General features: G+C 43.9%; 2 protein-coding genes across 2 annotated transcripts in view; both read right to left on the reverse strand.

Annotated features, from left to right (window-relative positions):
- Window positions 1–521: 521 nt before the first annotated feature.
- The window catches only part of LOC103919670 (uncharacterized protein FLJ45252-like), a 17229-nt gene continuing 7339 nt past the window's right edge, over window positions 522–10411 (reverse strand). Inside the window, exons 4-5 of the mRNA XM_009327214.1 lie at window positions 797–1383; window positions 522–653 (exon numbers count right to left, since the gene is read on the reverse strand). Coding sequence (XP_009325489.1) covers window positions 522–653; window positions 797–1381 — 717 coding nt within the window. The 5' untranslated portion in view covers window positions 1382–1383. The remainder of the gene's footprint in view (window positions 654–796; window positions 1384–10411) is intronic.
- Window positions 6374–10411, reverse strand: part of AAK1 (AP2 associated kinase 1) — a 73785-nt gene continuing 69747 nt past the window's right edge. Inside the window, exon 21 of the mRNA XM_009327196.1 lies at window positions 6374–9795. Coding sequence (XP_009325471.1) covers window positions 9701–9795 — 95 coding nt within the window. The 3' untranslated portion in view covers window positions 6374–9700. The remainder of the gene's footprint in view (window positions 9796–10411) is intronic.

A 10411-nucleotide genomic window follows, 5' to 3' on the forward strand; every position in this document is an offset into this window, starting at 1 on the left:
CCAGGCATTCAGACTAACTAACATAACTTAAAATGGTTCAACTATATATCACTGCAAATAGAGTTCTGACCAAAAAATAATTATTATTTTTTTATATATATATATTGCTATGTCATTCATTTCAACTAAGAGGTTCAAGGTCCTGTGAGAGGTGGTTCTACGGGAAGCACACCTCCCAGCTCACAGCAGATTAAGGCTTTTGCTTTCCCGCTTTGGAAGGAAACGGTGCTGAAGCAAAGGGATCCCCGCCGGGCAGCTCTGTAGTCCTGGAAGACAGAGGGGCAACAAAGACAGATCCTGCTATTGCCTGTCTGTTGGTCTGAGAAACCACTTTGTAAGCAGCTATGGGTTTGACTTCGAGACCCTGCCCATCTTCTGGACTGTAGTGACGGGAATATTTTGACAAGGATTGCGGACGGAAAGGCTTGTTAACCACGGAGCCCAGCACGGCTTCCTGGGGCAGCGCGTGTCCTCCTTGGTTTCTCTCACTGGGCATGCCACCCTGCTCTTGCAGCACGCCTTTAGAAGGGATGTTCTCCTGGGTCTCCACGGCTCTTACGGAAGAGGGATGAAGATTGCTTGGCTGAGTAAACCCGGCAGAGGGATTTTGAGATCTCGCCGAGGCCGTGGACCCACGCATTGCTGAATCCAGGCTTGGGAACATTGGGTTAGCTCTGTGTTGGACATCACCTCCTTGACTTAGGAAAACGGGTGGTGCGAACGGTTCCTTAGACATACTATGGGAAGTCAACTCTTCCATGCTTTTCTTTTTAGTGAAAGGGGCTCTCAGAAATACATCGGCTTCTTCTGGATGTCTAAGAGCCACGTTGCCCTTGGAGATAAAAGGAGCTTTGGTAAAGACGTCCACCTCATCAGGCACTTTTCTCGAGCTTCGGAAAGGAGCTGTGGCAAAAACATCTGGCTCGTTAAAAACCTCCCCGGTGTGCGACTGGAAGGCAGGGAACAGCGTCTCCCCTGCTCTAGTCTGGGAAGGGAACAGCGTCGCCCCTGCTCTAGTATGGGAAGAGCTGGAGTGGGGATCTTCTTTGGAGGCCTCATGTCTTTCCCTGGGCGCAGACTGCAGGAATCCTGCGCACAACTTGCAGGTTTCCTCCTCCTCTTCCGAATCCATCAGTAAAGGCCTGGACCCGCTGCAATCCAAAATGTCTCCTTCGTGGTCTGTCCCCTCTCCTTCGCTGCTGTAGAAGGAGCTGTTGCTTGAAGGACCATCTCTTGTTAAGTAGTCTGATTCTGAGTTGTGCTGCGTTTTCACCTCCAGTATCTCAGACTGGCCCTTGTACAAAGCAAGTCCATCACTGCCAGAAGGTCCTTTACGGAGTTCAAGAGCTACAACTGGGAATAGGGCCGGATCCCTCTGCATACCTAAAAATGCAAGAGAAGAGTGTTACTCAGCGACTCCATCTCCTTAGTCATAAATAAGAATGAAAGGTACTTATTACACAAGAAGTGTCATGCCGTTCAGATTTAAACCACCATCACGCATGGAAAATGGGACGGAGAGGGAGGGCAAGTAAAAGAAAATAAAAATGCCAGGGAAGGTATTTACGACACACAAACCGACACACAACTCGATGCTGCCTCACAGCTCGGGGACACCACAAGTACCAGTTTTCAGAAAGAGATGGAAGATGTTTGACACACGAATGGGCACACCCAGCACTCTCTCAGCACCATTCCACAAGGTTTTCTCTGCCACCCACGACGACGACCACCATCAGAAAGGTTTTCACTTCGTAACACTGCTGCCTGGAGTGAGGCTCCAGCAAACAGACAATTTTTGTCATTTCATTTCGTTCTGCACCGTTGCTTATCTGCTGCCCTACAAGCAGATATACAGCTTGGCATAGCCTCTCTTTCTGTGAGCCATCCCACGGATACGTGGAATTATACTCGGGCATGTAAAATACACAGGGATGCCCTACAATCTGCTAAAATAACATACACCTTTCAAAGAATGAAGGTCAGCCTATAGCTTTTAAGGAATCCTGGTAACTATAGCAGCATTATTTTAAACCACTGCAAGAAGAATTATTTTAAACAACACATACCATGACTTCAAATCAAGTATCTAACATAACTATAACGATCTGGTTTGCTTCTGTGTTAGCGTAACAAGACAGTGTGGGGAGAGGCTTGCTGTTCTGCTCTTCTCCAGTTACAAGAGCCCGAGATGGGGTTGGTTTTGCCTTACGACTCACACAGACAGAACAGAAGATATCTTACCTTCAAAGAACTATTGGCAGGTTAGGAGTATGTCATTGGATTCATGTTAGCGAGAGGATAGGAAAAAGGCACATGAAAACTAAGCAGTATGAATTGCAGGAAGAACGAGGAGGGTAAGGAGGTTGTTTGGTATCCACTGAGCGATGGACAAGCGAGGTGCTAACCAACCCACCCTGCTGTGACAAAATAGCATCATCGCGTCCAAACTCTGCCCAGGTTAATTGTTCACATTTGCACACCCATCGCAGCCCAAGGCACCGTTTCTTGATCAAGTCCGTAGACATACATGAGTTAACCCATTCTCAGTCACTTCTCACAATTAAAGACACAGTAGTCGTTCATTAGGCATCAAAATCGGTATTTATTGGGAAACTATTCACTTAGATACATTACACTGCTAAATAAAGACAGTGTAGATATGTGAACATTTTATAAGTTACTCTACAAAAATACTATCTATCTTTCCTGAAGCCTGTGTTGTCAGCAATGGTTTAACCTTAGATGCTAATCTCAGATTACAGGAACAGTAACGTCTATGGCGCTGTTTTCTTCCAGGAAGCTGGTTATATATTTACCAGGTATTATTGTGGGATTTTAAGAATACAGGCTGAAGCAGAGCACGACCGGTTGCCACATCACGCAAATGCCTCTGAACTACCCAGTCCTCATTGGAACATAGCTTACAGGGAAACAAGGAAAGGAAAAAGGCATTTATCATGGTGACCGTTACGCCAATGCAAACCAATGACCCACTTTTCACAAGAACAGCGCAAACAAGTAATTTGATCAGAATTTTCTTTTTAAAGAGTTACTTGCGTTAGTAGGTGTCTACGTTCATGTAAGCGATGACATTTAGGACAGAGTAAGAGAAGGGCTGACAGGATATAAGCCCGTTTGCTTAGGACAGGAGCAGCATGCGTCTCCGAACTTGGAGGCACCGTATGATAGGCAGAACACTCTCTTTTTGGAAAAACTACTTTTTCCCATGCTTTCTTGCTCTCTCTGCCCATCATAAGTGAGAAGGGCACCAAATGCCTGGAAGCAGTTTTCTCCCTTGCTAAGGCCGGTACAGGATTTGTGAATTACTCTGGGAAGAAAAAAATGAAGCGATGCTTAGGTAGGAGCTCGTTCCGGCCTTCAGTTAGGAGCCGGTTTCACTCAAAGCTGCTAGGCAATACAGCAAGAAGGGAAGGGCCCTGACAATTTGAAAACAACAAAAATGGGCACAGCGATATTAAAATGCAGTGGGTTACCCGAGAAGTTTGGGGATTTACTGACAGGAGAGGAGCACCATCTACACGCCCATGTTCTATTTTTCTGATGCTGAAGGAGGAAGACCTGGCTTCCAGACACCATCCCACAGTAACTGATCTCAGGCACCTTTTCCTTCCCATGTTCTTGGGTTCCCTCAGTTTGTTTCCTTTGGCAGAAAGCAAAGGGACGGTCCCAGAAGGAATGATGGTAGCATCACTACAACAAGGAAGACAACATCAGGCCAGCATTTTACTTTAGCTAACATCTGGGTGCATGTCTAACTAGACAGTGGCTTAGACATCTCCTCTCACAGCTGTTAATCTCGTATGTTAAAAAAGGTCTGAGCTATGCTTAGACACTGAAGCGTGCAATCAAACCAAAAATACCCAAACCCCTTTGTGTAAAGGTCAGGTTAGAGCTAACGAGACAAGGTCAGCGCATTCCCATAAGCAGCCATAGCTACAGGCTTGGCAGACAAACGTTTCAGAGGCGCATGCTGCATAACTTTTAGGATGACAGAAAATTTAAGTTAGCCAGCGCCGACGGATGCTTCGGCAGGTCTGAGATCAGAGACCAGCGAGACTGAAGTGCTCAAGGGACTGTTTCACATGAAAAGGCATGGCAGTTCTGTTCTGCGTTACAGTCCAGGAGAGAAAAGGTCACTCCACGAGCTGGTAACAGCACGAGGGTAAAGGACAAATCTCATGAAACTAAGACAGTGCCTTTTTGTTTGAAGCCCTGCCCCTTCTCTGTGGTGACTTGGCTCCCATTCACACCAAGGGCACACTATGCAAGAGGCCTGAAAAGATACACGCAGATGGTTTGCTTGAATCAACGCACAAAGCACCCACAAGCCCTTGTGCAAAAAGAGATGCCTCTCTTGCAGAGGCAGCATTTCCTAACATCTGCCTGTGCCAAGATGGACACCGTCAATGGGCAGCTGCCTCTTTTGTCCCCTCCTCCTCCAGACTCCTGAGTTCTGTGTGTTACTTCATGGAGAAGCATCCCTTAATTTCAATTAATGCTCAGGTTTTAACGCATGCACGCTCCTAACAGCTGCAAGCTTTACAGCATAAAGTCTTTACAGAAGCTTGAGTTTACAGATAAGCTTTCACTCTACCCCTGTACAACACTTGTGTATTTTGTATTCCAGGATCAGATATACGCACTAAAGAAACAATTCCTAAACTATACTGAGTCTCCCTTTCTGCAGGGAGAACCTTGGTACTAAAAACATTTATCACTCGGTACTCTAGGAATACACTCTGTGTGTATTCAGATAGCAACCTGAAGAAAAGACCGTCTACCCCTGAGTTACAGCACTGACACACGGAGTTCCCCACCTTTTAAGGAAAACGGTGCGCTGAAGTGGCAAAGTACTGAAGTAACTGACAGGAAAGCTATAAAAGATTTACTCTCCCTATTACAGGGGCCTGCAAGGAGGCAGAGCAGTCACCAAGACGATGATCTCATTTCTGGAGCAGAGCCCAAAACAAGAAAGTCAGGGGAGACAGAGGCATTCCTACTCTTCCACTGAATAACTCGCCTGATTTCATCACGCCAAAGTCAGGAAGGTCTCAACACGTGGAAACAGGTATCTAAAAATCAGCACGATTACTACTATGCAAGATTAATAGTTTGGCATTTTAAAAGGGTCAAAAGACTTCTCATTCCTTCGTTCTTGAAACGGTGGAGTTTTTCCTTGTATTCTGATTCCTCAAAGCAGTATCATTAAACAATACAGAACCACCCCCACACAGTGCTTTCAGGGAGGAGGTACCAAAGCAGAACGCCAAAGGTCAGCATCACCATTACTATGTCACCAGGCAACAATTTGGACAGCAGAATTAAGCGTTTCTGCCCAAAGTCACTGCACAGTGGCGGATCTGGGAGCAGATCTAGGGTTCTTCAGTTCCAGAAGATAAGGAATTTAATGTTCTAGTTTTGGCACACTTGTACAGTCATTTGCACCATGCAAAGTGAGACAGGGTACTAACCCCCCCACCACCATATTCTAGCAGTTTACAAACAAGACTGACCAACTGGAGACTAACATTGCTTGGTTTTCCCCTTATTTGTACTGTGCACAAGCCAAGTGTTACATCTGCAAGTCATTTTTAAGATGCAGTCTGTGACCATCTGAGAAAAACATAAGGTGAGTTTCTAGGGGTTAAACTCCCTCCTGTGCAGGGCAGGAGCACAAGTCTCTCACATCAGTAATGTCCTTAAAACAACCCCAGCCAAGCAACCCACCCTTCCTCCCAAGGAACAATGAGATCTGATGCTGTGCATAGAGTCTGCGCTCCTGCGCGTAGGCACGGCTGTCCCCAGAGCACAGCTTCTTTCAGTTACAGAAATAGACTACACAGGAAAAAAAAATAAATACAAAGAAAACCCTTTCCCACCCCACCCCCCCCAAGTCTAGGTTTCCTGCTGGAGGGATGCAGTTGGAATGTGAAGTGCCCACACACCTCCGCAAAGAGAAGACACGGGAACTAGTCTCACACCAGATTACTGGTAACTGAGTTGACCGATAAGCCTCATTCATCAGAGCACTCCCCCACGTTACATTCACGCTTCCCCCACATCCGTGCCAGCTACTTCCCAACTCTGATGGATTCCTATGAGGGTTCCTGAACTAGAAAATGTATTGGCTAAAAAGAAAATAACTTACTCCATACGGACACGCACACGCTTCAGATGCTACTGCAGCACGCTATGTGCTTGATGATATTTTCTGTAGTCAGAGGCCCACGTGCTCCACATTTTATGTTTGCTTGGATACCCCAAAACTTGCTGAACTCTGTCTTTGGTCTGAATCGTATCTGAACTTTCAGTGTAATAACAAAACTAATTTTTTTTAATCAATTTTTAAATAAGGTGGTTTTGGAAAGTCACTGGAGGCAATATCCTGTGAGCTTTCAGGCTGAAGAATGCCATCATCATTCATTTACAAGAAGCCTCCTCTGAAAATCATTTTGCTCTACAGAGATTCACTCAAGCTGCCATTTGCTTGTGGTAAATGGGCCGTTAGAAGATGCAGAACTGCCACAAAGCCACCAGTGCTAAGATTCTTCCACCCATCTCTCAGACTTCTCCAGCAGGTTGCACGGTGCCTGCAGCCCTGGCCAAGTCCTTCATACTTGGCCAAGTCCCAAGGAACCCCATGAAGTCTTGGACAGCCAGAATTCAGGAAGCTGCAGCACCTTCTGGTTTTGGGACAGATGCTCCCAACACAGTGGATATTGTCAGATACAATACAAATTTGCTGATCTCTGTATTGGGGGTGCGACACTTGTGCTTATCTGGTTAAAAGATGAACTGGGGACATATCCAAAGGCAGGGGCAGTTCAAAACCCAAGCCCCCTCAGAGTAAGCGAGAACCAACATCTAAGTTCCAACTATTCCTTTGAACATCTTGCCACCCCAAAACCAGAGTTTATTCTTGCATCCAAAGCACAACCTTGACTTGAAAGGAAAACGCTCCGTGTACTGTGGTTGCATTTGTAGTATCCTATCAGGAGGATCCATCAAAATAGTTCATGCCAAAAACACTACTACAAGCTCCAGCCTGTTAGGGCAGAAAGGCTCCTCTGTCCTCCCAACGTGAATGAACACCACATACCGGGCAGAGAGGAGAATCACTGATTTTGCTGACTGCAGGTTTGTATTCTGTTACTTAACACCACCTATGACCATTAAAAGGGGACAGAAACATCTCCCATGGCTTCAAACAAGGCTCCACCCATAGCTATAAGAGCGATTCATTCTTACGCCATTTTGGGAATGCTGGGTACCAAACTGCTCCCATGCAGACACTGGATGAAAGTTCAGTTTGTTCCTTCACAGCAGCAGCTTTCACACAAACTCCTCAACTTTTGAGCAGCATACCAACACTAACCTAATGCCTGTAGGACAGTCACATTTTTTGGAGAGCTTAAAATGAATCCCAAATATCCACTCATTTCATCTCTCTTGCATTTTCCATTCATTTCACAAATAAGTGGTGAGTATTTTCTGATGAAGGAGGTCTAGATAATAGACATCTCTAAAAATGTACGCTTCCATTGTATCGTATTTCCCACCCAGATCCATGAATAGCTACTTGAAAAAGCAATAAAATAAACATTCACATCTGCTTATTTAATAGCATTATTAACAACCCAGTGCATTTATATTTTTTCCAGAACCCTTGAACAAGTGCCATTAGATTTAAAATCTTAAACATTCTTTAAAAGTACTTTAATTCACAGAAATCTTTGTTTCTAATATACAGTAGATGGTTACTTTTTAAAATCCATTCTCTTTTCATATAATCTCAGTATCTGACTATACAATAACTTTCTATCTATAGCGTCTTCATGTTTTCCAGTCCAGCTTGCCTGTGCTTTAGGAATATAAAACAAAAAAATAATAAAGTTCTATCCACAATTTTACTAAGGTCATTTCCATAGTTCTCATGTAAAGCTTCTCTTGGAAAGTGCAGTATACACATGTAATGATACAACACACTTAAGCAATACTTTTATTATTAAGTGTAGGTTTTAAAAGAAGAGTAATGTAGAGCAGACACAATTGATGGTACTTCTATTTACAGAATTTGTTAAACTAAGTGTTGGGGTGGGGGAATAGCGGAGAGACTGGAGATAGGAAAGGAGTAGTCACGAACTTTGATTTCTTTCCTTCTTAGCGAGAGGTCAGTACATACATATTTCAGTCGTTCATACTTTCGCACATGGGAAACTGCACTTTTACTAATACAGCTACATACACATACACAAGGTTAGCAGTAAGCTAGTAATTATTCCACTACAGAGGAAGAGTCCTTCTGTTCAGAAAGAGCTTTCAAATACAAGATAGAAATTCCGGACTTCATGACCATAAGCCAATGAAAACAAGTTTAGCGTATCCAGCTAGTTGACAAACTAAGCATGTGAAGGGAAAAAGAAAAAGGTAAAACCCATCAAGTTGTAGCAGCACTTATTTCAAACCATCTGAACCAAGTGCATGCTTGTTCCACAAAGACTGAAGAGTGGAATAAAGTCCACAGTAATCTTTGTCTACTGAAACAAATGGTTCCATACTTAACTGGTTTGCACTATATGCAGTTACAAGAGAAAACGGGGAACCCAGAACAGATACCAGATGCTTGACTAAAACCAGGATTAAAAATAGACAAACAACCGTAGGACAATTTGTTTCATACACAATTTACAGTAGGTTGGGGGGATTTTCTTTTTTTCAATTCAAACACAGAAAAGAAGTCACAGAGAATACATCTGCTGCTGCCACAATGCCCTTTTCATCCAAAAAAGGTCAACAAAATGCTAGTCACAGCCATACTCACATGTATTTTGTTCAAAACCTTGTTATATTTCACTTAGGGTCATTTTTGCAGCTTTAACAATCTGTTTTGTTTTTTTCTTTTCTTTTTTTCTTTTTTCTTTTTTTTTCCCCCTCCCCCAAGGAAGCGCAGTTCATTCACAAGCAGGATTGTTAAACAGCAAACCATTAGCTGGGGGCAGTCCGGAAAACTCTCTTCATATGCACCATCACCAGAGGTACTAGGCAAGACTACTTCAGAGGAATTCGGTGCTTCCTCCTCCTCTGAAGCATATACTGGCAATTTAGAAACATCAGCTCTCCTAACCTGTATTCTGCAGGAGAGGGGCATCCCTACAGATTTCACCTGTCCCCTTCCTCCTGCCCATTCATCAGAAAACAGGAACAAAACAAAAACCAAACCCAAAAACACAAACGCAAAGATTGAAACACAGTTGTTCACACGCTAGTCTAAGGAGAAAGGAGTCTGTTGTACGCGGGGATCATACATCAGCTACGATTATCTAATCCATTTACAGTTAGGCTTTCCATGGTGCTACGTGTACATCTCAGCAGGGCGGCTAAGGACGGTGCTCCCTTTAGACATAGGCTAGCAAAGACAGGTGCAGAAGGAACCACCACGGGTTTTTACCAGCTTTAGAGAGGACTACCTGGAGAACTGAGACAGAATCTTTCCCAGGGCATGGGAAGACAGAGAGAAAGGTGGGTGACTGTCTCCTGTTGGCAGATTTCTTTTTCTTTTAATTAAGGAGGGAAAAAAAAAAAAGCCCAAAATAACCACAACTGAAGGTAACTCTTCTGGAAATGAAAACAGAGGATTAGGTACGTTACAGAAACTGCGTCTGCTACTGTGTCACTGCTACAGGTCTATGAGCTGATCCACCAGCAGTAAAGACCTGGCTATGTTGGGAAGACTGGACTCAGAGCTTCCACTGTTGTTTCTAGAATGCCCACCTGAAAGTGTGAGAGATAGGAATTCAGTATTGAACAGGACACACACACACACGACAGTTTCAGATGTTCAAGAGCAAGCAAGCAAGAAAAAAGTCAAAGCAAAACAGAAAATTTGCTCAAGCTCTTCTCATTACTTGCATCACGATGGCAACAACATTCCCCTGCTTGCTCTTCCACCCTCTCCCCACCCCCCAAACCTAGCTCGCTAGACTTGCATGGAAAAACATCACAGCAGCCAACAAATCTCTACAAACCATTTCTTTTTCCCAGGCTTTACATCCGAGCTGCAGAATTCTGTCCTTACTAAAGGATCTATAAAACAATTACAAAAACTCCCACACCTATAGAAATGACTGTTCAAAGTTTTAAATCTTGAAAATTAGATGCTGTTTTAAGAGCATCTTTGAGGTGCCAGCTACTTCAAGGAGAGTTGAGCTATCGTGTGGCTTTATTATTGGTGCTTTAATACTGAAGGAAAGATGCTCCTCTTTATTCAAGGTAGCCTATCTTGGCCCAACTTTGGTAGAAATCTTCTCTGACTTTCAGTAGGAGCAGAGTTTTTAATGTCTGAGAACTTTTTCTAATGAGTGTCAGTCTTTGAAAGCTAGCATTAGAT

Source organism: Pygoscelis adeliae, unplaced genomic scaffold (assembly GCF_000699105.1).
Source record: "Pygoscelis adeliae isolate BGI_AS28 unplaced genomic scaffold, ASM69910v1 Scaffold187, whole genome shotgun sequence".
Classification (NCBI taxonomy): Eukaryota; Metazoa; Chordata; class Aves; order Sphenisciformes; family Spheniscidae; genus Pygoscelis; species Pygoscelis adeliae.